The sequence below is a fragment of the Gavialis gangeticus genome, unplaced genomic scaffold (genome assembly GCF_001723915.1).
Source record: "Gavialis gangeticus isolate Ggan-Ray unplaced genomic scaffold, GavGan_comp1, whole genome shotgun sequence".
NCBI lineage: Eukaryota > Metazoa > Chordata > Crocodylia > Gavialidae > Gavialis > Gavialis gangeticus.
In genome coordinates, this window is record NW_017729025.1 from 155,602,568 (window position 1) to 155,617,931 (window position 15,364).

At 43.3% G+C, this 15,364-nt stretch overlaps 1 protein-coding gene across 1 annotated transcript in view; it reads right to left on the reverse strand.

Annotated features, from left to right (window-relative positions):
- KMT5B (lysine methyltransferase 5B) overlaps window positions 1–15,006 on the reverse strand; it is a 47,250-nt gene extending 32,244 nt beyond the window's left edge. Inside the window, exons 1-2 of the mRNA XM_019519825.1 lie at window positions 14,948–15,006; window positions 150–395 (exon numbers count right to left, since the gene is read on the reverse strand). Coding sequence (XP_019375370.1) covers window positions 150–309 — 160 coding nt within the window. The 5' untranslated portion in view covers window positions 310–395; window positions 14,948–15,006. The remainder of the gene's footprint in view (window positions 1–149; window positions 396–14,947) is intronic.
- Window positions 15,007–15,364: the final 358 nt, after the last annotated feature.

The window sequence follows — 15,364 nt, forward strand, 5'->3', positions numbered from 1 at the left end:
GAGGGTGGGGGGCGGGAGGGGAGGAAGTACAGTCTTCTTCATAAAAAAAAAAGATTTGATTATCAACATTTTGGAAAATTAAAAAAGTTGACACATTAATAAGACACTATGCTTCATATTGTAATACCAAATCACAAATATGTACATACATCTGCTTGATCTCCTCTCAACTACATTTTTGCCAGTCTTTGGATTCTCCTTTCCAGTGTGCTGCAATTTGGACTGATTCTGCGGATGTTCATTAGACAGCTTGCCTCCACTTCTCCTGCCATTCACCACCATGTTCTTGGATTCTCCCAGCCACTTCATACCCACAAACAGCCTGACCCAGTTGCATTTAGTCACTTTTCAAAAGGCTTGAAGAAGTGGGGGAAGAATATTTTCAGTTTCAATACCTAGTAGAAATAAAATATACAAAAAAAGTAATGCTACATGGGGATATAAATTTTAAAGCACAATTTCTGAAGGGGAAAAAAATCTAGTAGGAGAGTTATAAGGGCATATATAAATTATCACACTATTAACAAAATTGAAACTATAGGCTTTTGAAAGTCAAGGAACCAATTCAGTACTTGCTAGTGTGGACTATTTAATGGATTTATACTTACATCAAAACACAAGAAAGTTCTGCATGTCAACAAATTAAGTTTAAGCTCAAAACAACAACATTGTTTTTTAATGCTTACTGGCTTTAATGTAAATTATTACTACGCCATCTTAAATTTGCATGATAACTTGCAGACAACCAGGTACCCATACCAAAATGCTTAGAATCAAAAGGTATGAGCTTGGGACTTATAGCAGAGACAATAGCTTTTATTAGACCACCAAGATTTTTGCAAAAAAAATTATTTAATTGCACGCTTTTGGGCACAAACACCCATGCATCAGGCATTAGAGAAAAGACTGTAAAAGTCCTGGCTAGAAAGACGACTTTTACAATCTTTTCTCCAATGACTGATGAAGGGTGCTTATGCCGGAAAGCTTGTAATTAAATAATATTTTCTGCAAAAATCTTGGTGGTCTAATAAAAGATATCACCTCTACTATGAGCCCCGATTGCTTTTTCCTCTACAGCTACAACCTGCATACCTGAAGATATGAGCTCTTGATTTTAAAAGTGAATATTAAAATAGCAAACTTAACCTCAATGATAAGCTCTGGCAGTTATCAGCTTCTCTGGCATCACACTTATACATTTTTGGATTTGAACCTACAGGACCTAGCTGAAGCCACCACTAAAATTTATTTTAGATTATTTGCACTATGCACTCATTTACAGCAGCAGAAGCTTTGAAACAGAGTAAGTAAACCTGTCATCTCTATTCCAGAAAGTGTGGGGGGACATATTTGACATCCAGGTGGGGAAGAGGGGCAGGGGGTTGTGGGTCGGAGGGAAGAGCTTCATTTTTATCATGCACATAGAGCTTCAGTAACTAATAAAGAGTTTAGGTAAAACAAATTTTGTAACCTACCCCAACCTAAAATGTCAGCCAATCATGATCTCTTCAAAATTAAATTGTAGCCAGGCTGTAAATCAGGTGTATCAAACATATGGCCTGCAGGCCAGATTCACTAGTGGAACCATTGTATCTGGCCCACCAGTAGTCCAGACAGCTACTGAAAGTACATGCCTTTGGATCTGCACTGCTGCACACCCCTGGCATCGCAGACCAGCCAGAGCTCTGCACCACCAAGCAGTGGCATGGAGCCAGGTGTGTGTGGCTGCATGGAACCACACGTTCAGGCAGCAGCATAGAACCTGGGCCGGTCAGCAGTGCCAGGGGCAAGTGGCAGCGCAAAGCCAAGGGTGTGCAATGACAGAGCCATACTGGGGCAGTGCAGAGTCAAGGGCATATATTGGTGAGGAACCAAAGGCATGTAGCAGCATGGAGGTCTGGCTGGGCAGCAGGAGAGCCTGGGGAATACAGCTGCAGGGAGCCGTGTTCAGACAGTGGTGTAGAGCTGGGGGGCTGCCATGCATAGTCATGCCCATGTTTGTTCCTGCACACCCATGGATCCAGGTCTGTGCTACTGCCCATTTGTGGCTCCATAAAGCTGCCCAGCCCTGGGTACACACTGCTGCTTCAATGTGTTCCCAAAGATCCAGCCTGGGAGGAGCCCCTGCAGTCCACAACTGGCCCAGGAAGCATTTGACACCAGTGCTGTAAATGATTCAGACCTCAAATGCCTGTTTTACATTCTACTCATTCAACTATGTATATATGAGGACAATCAAGAGCTGCCTGGCAATAAGGGTCCTGGATAGTTCCTTCTGTTTATGCAGGTCTTTCACAGAGCAATGCAAGAGAAGGAAAAAAAAATGCAACTGTTAAGCCACCAAAATTGGTAAGAAAAAAGCTCATGAGCAGGCTTAATGCTTGGGGGTTTTTTTTGAGAAGACTAAGTTTCAACTTTTAGCATTATACTTTAATTTCCAACACAGGCAGATACACTGACTTGAAAACAGTTAGCCCTCCTGGAAATGGTGATTACTTAATCCAAGAGATACCTAGAAAGATCTCTAAGCTCTACAAAAGATCACACAAGTGACTAAACTACTGGAAGATTTCAGCACCACAACATCCTTTAATGCTGCTAGATACAAAACACTCCAGGTTTAATTCAAGTCCACAACATTGCACTAAAGAGTCTGATGTGCTCCCAAGATATCTACATCTGAGATATTGGATGAACATGCAAGGATTGGACATTACCATATTTTCCTCAATCCAAGACAAATTTAAGACAATTTAAAACCAGTAATCAGATGAATTCAAGACAACCCCCAGTAATTAGATTCTATACATGAAAAATTGTATACAGTATCATTTTCCACCTACAGAATCTAATTAATGGAAAGTCATCTTAAATCCCCGCACCCCCCTCCCCAACTGCTGTGGCAAGGAGAGCAACCGGGGTGGGGGACGGACAGAGGGGACGGGGACAGGGACAACACAGACAACAACGACAGTCAGCAGCAGCGGCCCCAGCCTGGCCTGGCCAGGCAGAAGTGGTGGAAGCTCCCAGCCAGACCAGCTTGGGGCTGGAGGGACTGGAACAAGAATAGAAGGTAATGGAGAAAGTGGGCAGCTGGGTAGGGTGGGGGATATACTGGTTGCAGTATCCCCCACACTCCCTCCAAGCTGTACAGGCAGGTCTTCCGTGCCCCCTCCCACAAATGCTTCCCCAGCTGGAAGCCTCCTCCCCTGCCAAACAAGCCATCCCAGCCCAGGGCAAGTAGCAGTTCAGCTACAGCTTCAGCCCCAAGCCCCTGGCCAGAGCCAGAGTTGAGCTAGCTGCTGCCTGCCCCAGGTTAGTACCGGACTCCAACACAAAGCTTTTTATTCCTTCAAGCTGATTGGGGAAAAAAAAACACTCTGTTTTTAGATCCAAGTAGAGTAAATATGGTATATTAATTCAAAGCCTAGGATTTACCATGTTCAACACTAAACTAGTAACAAAAAAGCCGTTAGATCAAGAGAGCAACAACAGGAAGAACTCAAACCTTTAAATAGAAAAAAAACTCCTTGTAACATTCATGCATGCTTTTAGTGAAAGGCATTCCTTACAACAACATTAGTACTAGAAACTAATCATAGAATCATAAAAAATTAGAGTTGGAAGGAACCTCTGGAGGTCAGTCCAACTGCCTGCTCAAAGCAGAACCATCCCCAACTAGATCATCCCAGCCAAGGCTTTGTCTAGCTGGGTGTTAAAAACCTCCAAGGATGGAGCTCCTACCACCTCTCTGCATAACCTGTTCTAGTATTTTACTACCCTCCTAGAGAGAGAATTTTTCCTAATATGTAACCTAAAATTCCCTTGCTGCAACTTGAGACCTTTGATCCTTGTTCCGTCATCTGCCACCACTGACAGTCTAGCTCCATCCTCTTTCGAACCTCCCTTTAGGTAGTTGAAAGCTGCTATTCAATCCCGTCTTCTATGCTCCAAACTAAATACGCCCAGTTCTCTCAGCCTCTCCTCAGAAGTCATGTGCCCAGTCCCCAAACCATTTTTGTTACCGTCCACTGGACTCACTCCAATTTGTCCACATCCTTTTTGTAGTGGGGCCCCCAAAACTGAACACAGTACTCCAGATGTGGCCTCACTAGTGCCGAATAGAGGGGAATACTCACTTCCCTTGACCTGCTCGCAACACCCCTACCAAAGCAGCAACAAAGGTAAACTGTTGACTTATATTCAGCTTATTGTCCACAGTAACCCCCTGATCTTTTTCTGTAGAGCTGCTGCCCAGCCAGTCAGCCCCCAGCCTGTACTGGCACATGGGATTATTCTGTTCTAAGTGGCGGACTTTGCACTTGACCTTACTGAACCTGATGAGATTAATTTTGGCCCAATCCTCCAATTTGTCCAGGTCACTCTAAATCCTAGCTCTGCCCTCCAGCATATCTACTGTTCCCTCCAGCTTGCTGTCATCTGCAAACATGCTGAGGGCGCACTTCATGTCATCTTCCAGGTCTCTGATTAAGACACTGAACAAAACCAGCCCTAGGACCGACCGCTGGGGCACTCCACGTGATACCGACTGCCAACTAGACACTGAGCCATTCATTACTACCTCTGAGCCTGATGCTCCAGCCAGTTGTCTATCCTCCTTACAGTCCATTCATCCAACCCATAATTCCTTAGCTTGCCTGCAAGAATGTTGTGGGTGACCGTATCAAAAGCCTTGCTAAAAATCAAGGTATACCATATCCCCTGGTCTTCCCGCATCCACAGAGCCAGTCATCTCATTATAGAAGGCAAGCAGGTTGGTCAGGCATGACTTGCCCTTGGCGAATCCATGCTGTCTGTTCCTAATCAACTTCCTCTCCAAGTGCTTAAAAATAGATTCTTTAAGGATCTGCTCCATGATTTTTCCAGGGACTGAGTTGAGGCGGATTGGCCTATAATTCTCTGGATTCTCCTTTTTCCTTTTCTTAAATATGGGCACTATTTTTGTCCTTTTCCAATCATCCGAGATCTCTCCTGATCACCATGAGTTTTCAAAGATGATGGCCAGTGGCTCTGCAATCACATCAGCCAACTCCCTCAGCACCCTTGGGTGCATCCCATCTGGACCCATGGATCTGCACATGTCCAGCTTTTCTAAATAGTCCTTAACCAGTTCTTTTGCCACTGCTGGCTGCTTACCTCCTCCCCAAACTGTGTTGCCCAGTGCAGTAGTCTGGGAGCTGACCTTGCCTGTGAAGACAGAGGTGAAGGAGGCATTGAGCACCTCAGCCTTTTCTGCAGCCTTTTCTACATGCTCTGTCACAAGGTTGCCTCCCTCGTTCAGTAAGGGTCCACACTTTCCCTGATCCTCCTCTTGCTGCCAACATACTGGTAGAAACCCTTCTTGTTACCCCTCACGTCCCTCGCTAGCTGCAACTCCAAGTGCACTCTGGTCTTCCTGACTTCATCAGTGCATGCCTGAGCAATGCTCTTATACTCCTCCAGAGTTATTTGTCCAAGTTTCCACTTCTTATAAGCTGCCTTTTTGTGATTTAGTTTGCTGAAGAGTTCCCTGCTAAGCCAAGCTGGTCTTCTGCCATACTTGCTAGTTTTCCTGCACATCAGGATGTTCTGTTCCTGCACTCTCAGTAAGGCTTCTTTAAAGTACAGTCAGCTCTCATGGACTCCTCTCCCTCTCAGATGGGCTTCCCAGTGGATCCTGCCTGTGAGTTCCCTAAGTGAGTCTAAGTCTGCTTTTCTGAAGTCCTGGGTCCTTACTTTGCTCCTCTCCATTCTTCCTTTCCTCAGGGTCCTGAACTCATTCATCTCATGATCGCTACAACTGCCCAAGTTTCTATCCACTATTACATTTCCGACCAACTGATCGCTGTTTGTGAGCAGCAGGTCAAGAAGGTCACGGCCCCTAGGCTAGTTGGCCACCCCAGAACTTCCACCAGGAAGTTGTCCCCAACACTCTCCAAAAAACTTCCTGGATTGCCTGCGTACTGCTGTTGAACTAATGGAACTAATAACGGACACTACCGAATAGACTGGAATCCCAATTTATGGATGGCACACTCTATCTCTCTAGAAATGAATGCTGAGAGAGCAAGAAATGGGGATTGCTAAGATAAAAATAGCGCAAGCTCCAGGTAATTACAACTTTTCGAAAATGATGGGACAAAATTTATCAGCTGTAGATCCATACTTAAAGTTTGAGACTACCTTCCAAGACAAAGACAACTCAAGTATTTAAGAACTAATGGATATTTACATGACAAAAAAGAAACAGATTATTCTTCAGATACATCACCTAATAAAAACAACTGACATTATACTGAATGTGTTGGGATGTAAACACTAGCTATTAAGAAACGCGATCAACAGATACAACTGACAACACGTAAGAAATGATGGAGATAAAATTAACATAGATTTTTTTAAATGTAATATTCAGAGTTTAAAAGCAGTGGTTGCCTAATGGCCTCAGGCTACCACTTATGCTACTGGTCCATGTAAAAAATTATGTTTGGCTCAATGGGCCAGTAATAAGTAGTATCACAATTAGAGCAGAAAATCCGCAGTATGCAAATGGGAAGCATACCCCCCATTTCTACTTACAGTCTGTATGCCTTTGACATTGATAATTCATAATATAAGCCAACCATTTCTACTTCTGCACACCGCTGTATCATGATCCATGCAAACGTGATTTTCAGGAAAGTGCCCCCATCCCAAATAACTCTAGAATTGTATTTACACACATTTGTTTACTTTTTAGGTAGATGGACTGTAAGAAAAAGACATACGTTTAAGTTATGAAATACGAAACCTCCAGGTCTTAGTTTAAATGCCCTGTATATAACAGCTTTTTAATTGTATCATTAGTTAATGCACTGTACTGTAGCAAAATGATTGCATGATTTTTAATGCACTAATCATATTTTGGAAAAACCTGAGAGCATTAAATCTTTGGGTAAAACATGTCATACAATTAAGTAGATGAAATATATATTAAACAATAATTATTTTAGGCACCTTATTTAAGCAAACTGCAAGTATTTTAATGATTCTGGACAACTGTATGGCTAATAACTGGAAATACTTGCAAAAAAAGATTTTAATTTAAAAAAAGGCCACTTGACAGGTAATGACTGGAGATTTAACATAAATATAAATGTTTAGACCTTTTGATAACTGTCATACCACAAAACAAAGATAAGTTATTCAGAATGCAATGGGAAGCATATTGCAAATAATATCATTGAGTTATTTGAAGATATGGAGGCAGTAAAAAAAAAGTGGAGGGAAATTTAGGACAGGACACTCTGGACTGGCTTTGTCCTCAAGACGACTCCGAACAGATTTAAAGAACCCATTGTAATGGGTTGGTTGACCTTACCATAATGAAATACAGATATACAATTACATCACTTTTTTGGACCTGACCATTAAAAGCATCTAATCACCAAGCAAAATTATTTATTAAAAAGAGCTAATGATTACAACTGTAAGCTAACAAAACCATGTTTTTCTTCTTTGTATCATTTACTAGTTATCATACAAAATATCACATTTAGCTGTACCTGTGATGATCAGCTGCTTTTAATTAAAACAAAAAGCACTAATGGACAACCTCTCTCCGAGTCCAGAATTCGCACTGGAAAAACAGAGAGGTTGTTCAACTGCTCTGATTTTCCCAGAGTTCTGAGTTTTTCCTGAGTATACACATGCACATGTACACAAAAGCACAAAACCACCTACAATTATTTCAAACAAAGAGACTCAGGTTAGTATCCCACCTAGGCTTGTGTGTGATGCTGGATAGCAACATTCACCTAAATATAATTTAGGACACACAAGGTGGAAGCACTCAGCCTGCTTTAAGGCGGGAACAATGCTTTGGATTACCAAACATAGCTATACAGACTGTCAATACTTAGTGACAACGAGCAGATTTCATTAGGCTGGCACTATTTCCAAGATACGCTTTCACACTAATGAGGCATGTTGGATGACAATACATCTAAATTGAACAAACAGAGAGAAAAATTACATTTTTCCCTGGCACCCAGAGATCTAAATAAATGCAGCTGCTCCTCTCTAGAAAGCCCATGACTATTTCAATCATTAAAAGCAATAAGAAGGATCCATTATCCATTATGAAAGTGGCAAACAGCACAAGTTACATTCTTTAGTCTAGAAATTTTAACAAAGCCCACAAAACATAACAGAGATTCTTCAAATTTCAGTCTCCAAACACACAACAGAATGTAAGCTTTACAACAGATATAGAACATTCAAAATAAAGAGTGGCCTCTATTTAATCTTGTCTTGGTACTGTAGTGATAGGTGGCAGTCCTAATTAACATTTACATGCGACTGACAGAGATTGCTTTTAGGGACTTGATGGAAACTCAGGTGGTTGTTGTTCTTCTAGTGGAAGGAAGTTTTGGTTTGAATAGATCCGCACCCTCGTTACATACTTATGGGTTCCTGCTGGAGGATTTCCCTCTAGATAATACCTACAAACTGAGTAAGTGAGGCTTTGTCCATGCAGGGAAGTTTACCAGCCGAATTATACCAATATAAATATAGGTTTTCATACCAGATGTTTCAAGCAAGCATCCACACTAGGCAGTTATACAGGCATAAGTGGGGCAGTAGAATGGTGGATTTACCCAATTAAATATATCCTTGTCATTTCACAGTAGAGCCCAATATCACATTCAGACAGGATTTCACTAAGCTAGTGTCATCTTGAAAAATGACAATATAGTTACACTTATCAAATCCCAGAGATCTCTGCAAGATCTAGGTACCTTTGCAGCACCCATTTATGAAGCTTTCTAAATACTATGCCAAAGTTAAGTGACTAGGTCACACCCATAAAAAAAGCAGCCTTCAGATCAATATATATTCCTAGAAAGCACAACATAATACTTAAGTTTTACTGTTAGTCATCCAGAAATAGATAAACTAGCAGTTGCATTCTTGCATTACTCATTTCACAGTTTTATTCACGTTACTTGCCCAAACTGCTTACTGTAGCTATCAGACCACTGACATCAGATTACTGAAGTATAAACAAAAATGTATTTCTCCTTATAAATTTCTAAAATCAGACAGATGTGGTAACCAGTTCTAGAAACTATTTTTTCTGAAGTTTTTTATATTTTACTCTCAACTGAGAGTGAAACATTCTGGGGTTTTTGTTTTTTTTGAAAACTCATATTGGCTGGTTTTGAAATTGGCAGTGAGTAGGTGCCCTCCTCTCCCACCCCAGTGAGGTTCCCCTTTCAGATCTCTTTTATACTCAGACACACGGCAACACAGCTCTTTTAAGGAATAAGATTAGTGCATGTTTTCATGATTTTTTTAAAAGAGGGATATATTTTTCACTTGCTTGAAGAAATATGGCCTAAAAATACATTGGTAGCATGCATTACAGAATGAAACCAGCTATACATGGCCCCTATACACTGTTAACAAACATATTGGATATTTTGCAAATACTGTCTATTCTGGCCTATCTTGTAACACCAAATCACATCGCCCTTAAACTCCCTTGTACTGTATTTATTTGAATAGTCATATCAGATCATGCATTCAATTCAAATTCTATGTAGATTGGGACTCTGTACCATAGACAGTGCCAAGCTGGAGACAGCATGTACATTTTGAGATTGACAGCAGACATGAAACAAAAATGTTATCAACCTTTTTTAAAAAAAAAATAAATAAATAAAAAAACCCAAAACTCAAGTTGATAGTTAGTGCCAGGGATGGTATGACAGAGGATGCATGATTCTAAATAAGCCCCATTCACAAACCCTCCCCCTTTGACATTTGGCCCACAGTACTTCTCTCTCTGGCCTGATGAATCACCTTTGGATTGGGCCTACAGGGCTTCTCACCACAGCTCCTAGAGCAGTGGTTCTCAACCTGTTAGACCCAAGACATCTTTAGACAAACTCAAAGCACCCCTTGGAAAATGCCAGCTGTTAGTTTCCAATCTTTTCATGCCTACAGAAAAATAATAAAAGTTTCTCTTGCAAAGAACTGAGGAAGATCAGAGTTTTCTATTTGAAATCTCTGTATTTATCTTATGAATTGTGTTAGTAAACCTAATGGTGTTAACACTGTGTGGCACCCTACAGAACCCTTGAAAGGATCTCAAGGCACTCTGGTTGAGAACCACTGTCCTAGTTCCACTGTGCACCCAGTGTAGGCAACATCTAGGGGATTAAACCTTATCCCTTCCTGAACTCCACACTTCTAGTTTTTGATTACAGCCAGACACTCAAATTGGCAGCAGGGTGGCAAGGAACATTGACTCTTGTGTGCTGGCTGCCTCGACACAGCAGTTCTGATAGCCACAGTAAGAAGTTCTGCAGTCCACACCCAGAAGCAGGTAGCCTGGCCCATGAAAAGCTCCATGGTCTGAATCTGGCTCACCAACTCATTTGAGTTTGACGATCCTGCTCTAAAGCATCTATTACTGGCCACTGCCAGAGACAGATAGGCTAGATCAGGGGTTGCAGGGATGTACAGGGGGTACTTGAGAAGGCCCTAGGCAGTACACACAGGCAGGTAGGGATGGAACACTGCCACACACCAGCTCGTGCTGCCGCACAGGTGCTGCCCACCTGGCCAGATGCAAGGGAAGCTTGCATGCGGTGATTGCTGCCACTCCCACCTCCAAAAAGGTTGAAAACACCTGGGCTAGATCGAAATGCAGCCCACAGGTGGGATCCAACCCACCAGGTGATCCTATCTGGCCCAAAGCAGGTTCCTCACCTCTGCATGCACGCAGCCAGATCTGCTGCCCCTGGGCACAGAGGTGCCACCTGGTCCTAAATGTAGCCTACCCTATATCCCCACACGCAGTTCTTGGGCACACTGGAAGCTGTAGTCTGTGGGGCTGGGCAATGTGGTGGCCAGACTCAGTTTCCCAACAGTCCCTGTGGCTGTGACAGTTTGCTTTTGCCCTCACACTCTAGTGTCTCTGCTTCTGCTGCTAGACTCCACCCTGCTGCCCAGGCCTGTCTATCCAGCACCCACCACTGGGACACTAGACAGAGCAGGTGGGTGAGTGGGGTCTCCATGATGACCAGCCTTGGATCCCTGCAGACAGGGTGCACTTGGCCAGGCAGAGGGGATGGGGTCACAGGCAGGGAGCAACATCCAGGAGCAGAACAGGCTGGAGGGGTCAGGATCACGGTGGTGAGAGCACAGGGCCAGACCCCAGAGCAGAGACACAATCTGCTGCCCACACGTCCTTGTGATGGGCACTGGATCCACAGGCAGCAGCCAGCCCCTACCAGCAGAAGCAGAGCCTGTTGTAGGGATGTGCAGGGAGCAGATTGTGCCTCTGCCCCAGGCCCACGCTGTCACTGCCCTGTGATCTCGGCCCTACCTGCCCATCACACTCCCAGACACTGCTCCCCACCCACCTGTGACCTCATCCCATCCACCCGGCTGAGTATACTCTGCCCATGGGGGGTCCCATGATAGTCTCCATGGCGATCCTTCCCACCCACTCCATCTGGTGCTCCCGATGGTAGGTGCAGGGTATGGGGCCAGATAAGATCAACTGGCATCTTCTCCTCATGCTGGGTGGTATAAACAGCTATGCTGAAGGCCAGGTTAGCACCCTCCCCCTAAGAGTTCAGCAAAACTCCCGAACTGTCCCTCCAACCCAAACAACTGCCCATTCCTGGGCTAGATGGACCACTGTTCTGACCGAGTACTGCACTTCTTATCTTTAAGTTTTCTGAAGTGTTCCTATTAATCATTCCTTGATTTAAGATTTCTCCTTCTCAAAAATAGAAAGCAGAGGTATATACATGAAAAAGCCTTCAACAATTTAAACAAAGAACTATGGTCTAGATCCTGCAAGTATGCGTTTATGTTCTTAAAACAGAATGAACTACTCATAATGGAACCATTACTAATTATTTGTACTGAAGTGGAATGGAGAGGCCCCAATCCAGGACCAGAGCACTCCTGTGGTGGGCCCTAGCCATACATAAAAAACCCTCCCAAGTTAAGCGAAGGCAGAAGCATTTTCTGCATTAAGGCTGCAGGCAATAGTTGCATCACACACAATGTTATATCATGTGCAAGAATTCTGAGTTATTGCTGCAGTAAGAATTCCTTTAGTTTCTCAGAAAACAACTGTCCTGCCATAATGTGATAAAGGGTTAGCCAGGGCAGTTTAAGTGTCCCATAAATAGTGTGGGATTGAAAGAATAAAATCACTTTTGAAACATCTGCTATATTAGATGAAATATTAATGGCATTTATCCTTAATGCAAGTAACCTCAGTGAGAACATAAAAAAATCCTTAAAATACACATTAAAAATACACCACATTAAAAAAGCCAGAAACTATAAATAATAAAATGTCATTTACTTTCATTTAGCCTGACACCCTACATTCTCCACAGAACATGGATTATACAAAGCCAGCAGTCGACTAGGTTCTGAATCAGTGATTCTCAATCAAGAGGCTGCAGCATCTGCTTTGAAAAGGGTGCCACACACGTTTGCACTGTCAGGTGTGCAAACATGATTCAAAAGAAACTCAGAGATTTCAAATAGGAATCCATAGAGCTAAAAAACATTCTGACCTATGGTATTTATGAGTTCTTTGTAACAGAAAAACTGCTCTACTGTTTTTCTGTAGTCAAAAAGAGTGAAAGCTAAGGGCTGGAATTTTCCAAGGGGTGCCTCAAATCTAAAAAGGAACTACTGTTTAGAAACACCATTCTAAACAGAAGCATAAAGTTTTATCTGCCTTCAGAACCATGGCAAACACAAAGGACAGCCTCAACATGGGGTCTAATTGATAGGTAAAGTCATCTCTCCCTTTGCTTTTCAATTTATTAAAAGGCAATAGCAGTTTTCTAAACTATTATGTCCTTCAGTCCCAAAGTCTCAGCCATCCAAACCACAAATTTCTGAAATTGGCAGTAAAAAAAAAATCACCAATAATCTGGCTGCTAAAACATCACCACATGGAGAAGCATACATGAATGAAGCGAACAGAGCAAGAGCGCACCACAAACTCATCAACTCATCCCTTGACCTCTTGAGCACTAAAACAGAGAAGGTAACATTGTGGCCACACCACCTATGCATTAAAAGAAATCAAGGAATAAATGCTCCAAGGTCCCAAGAGCCTCTCAGGAAAAATGAACAAACAAACAACCTTATGGCAGAGAATACAAGGAAATGAGACTCTGCAAGAATCAAAGCTCTCGTCTACTTTTTGTTCAGGGGAACATTCAACACATTTCAAATGCTGCAACTGCCAGCACAGATAACATGCATATTTGAGACTCAATGGAAGTCTTGCCACAAAATCCCTGTAAAGAGGAACAGACTCCATATAGTAGACAAACCAACCCCCTCCCCCCCACCACCAAAAAAACCCAACCACATCAATGCCAAGCAATTTCATATAATTAAGAAGAGCTGCCTGGTAGATCAGTGGTTTTCAAACTTTTTTTGGCTGCATCTCTCATACTTGCAAAATACTGCTGCTCATACTCCATTCCCAATGTGTCCCTGCATGTTCATTCCTTTGGAAGCGTCAGCACCAGTGTCAGGGGTCCAAGCACATAGTGGCCTTGCTGCACAACTAAAATCTCTACCACCATTATTAAAACTTAGGCATCTACCCTTTGGCAAAGCATCACTACCACAATTTGAAAAGCACTGTTGGTTCCTGATTGCTATGAAGCACTGTTGTAGGCTTCAGAAAATGACTTTCAACAATACATTATAAACCCAAGTTTGTATATCCAAAAATCAGGACAAGAGCAGGTCATGATATCCACTGCTACAACCAAGCCCCCACTGATTTTGGGGTCATGATGTTTGCAACTCAGTATCAGTTTAAACAAGCTAAAAGTGCAACAGCTCAGAAACAAAATAAAGGCAGCAAACGCATTTACTTGACCATTATTAATGACAAAAGACAGACAGACTCTGAAACAAAAGTCCCTATGCCTGTAAATGTCCATTGAGAGGAAGGAATCAAGGCCACTAACAGGGACTGCAAGTCCCACAACAACTCTGGTTCCAGACATTAGCTGTCACAAGGCAGGACTTGGGTAGTCCCAAAGGGCACTGCTTTTCTAGGAAGCTCATGAGACTCAATGACACTGGACAACTGCTCTCCACAGTGGAAACATGCAGAAGCCATGCAAAATAGGAGACTGAAAGTTGCAGTAAATCAGGGCATTCATTGCATGCCGAACCACACACTTATATTGTGGCGGTGTTAGAGCATGCGTCTTTTCTCCTAAAGCAGCTGACTGTCGGAGGCACAAGGAACCCTGGGAGCTGTAGTCCGGCACTTGCTGTGTCGCAAGTTACAACCAATACTGAGAAAACTTATTTAACTTTTGCAACAAATACACATGGACCTGTGCTACCACCACATTTAGGAATATTATCTTGTAAACCATACCTATGCACTAAGCAAGATTACATAACTTGCTTAAACAGGTTTAATTTCCACTCTTAAATTGGACAGGAACACAGTAAATAGACAAATTAAAAACTTACAACTCATCTGTCTTGCAATCAGATGAGGAGGTGGGGGGGTGTCTTATTTTAGGGTTATTTAATACTTTAAATGCATTTTTCCTCCATTCTCCCTTGGGAGGAAAGGTACGATACTGAAAGCACTGCAAATATAATCTCAGGACAAGAAGCACAAGCTACTGATTAAATTTTATTTGAAAAAAAAAAAAAAGGGGGGGGGGAATGACATGCAGTACCAACTGCCTTGTGAAAAACAATAATTCAAATGCACTTAAAACTGAAATAGGGTTTGCTTCAAGGCTGAGTAGTGCTGGCGAGACTTTCTGAAATCCTTTACACTTTACTTCCATGCTCGGGACCTGGCTAGAAACTTGCTGGCCCCAGACAGCTGAGACTCACAAACTGATGCTGCCTTCAGAAGCAGACTGACCTGCGCTTGCCGGATTCACACGGGGCTCCCATGGAAGAGCTGGCACCCACAACCACAACCTGCAGAGCAGCCAGTGCTTTCCCCCCTGGGGTTTCGCTCTCTGACAGAAACCCCTTTAAACCACCGTTTAAATCCAAGGTCTCGGCCACGTGTCTCGCTCTGGACAAGGACCCGCTCGTTTCGTCCCGTTTCCTCCAGCACTGGCAGCCTCTCCCCCCGCCCCGGGGGGACCTCGGGCGCAGCCCAAGGCCGGGGGAGCCACTCTCCCAGCCCAGTAGCGGGGCACAGCACAAAGGGCGGCGGTGCCCGGGGGCAGTCACACCGCCTGTCAACAGAACCACCCCCCTCCCTCCCAGCACAGAGCAGCGCGGGGGGTGGGGGCACGGCCCGCCCCCCCATAAGGCCCCTCCCTCCATA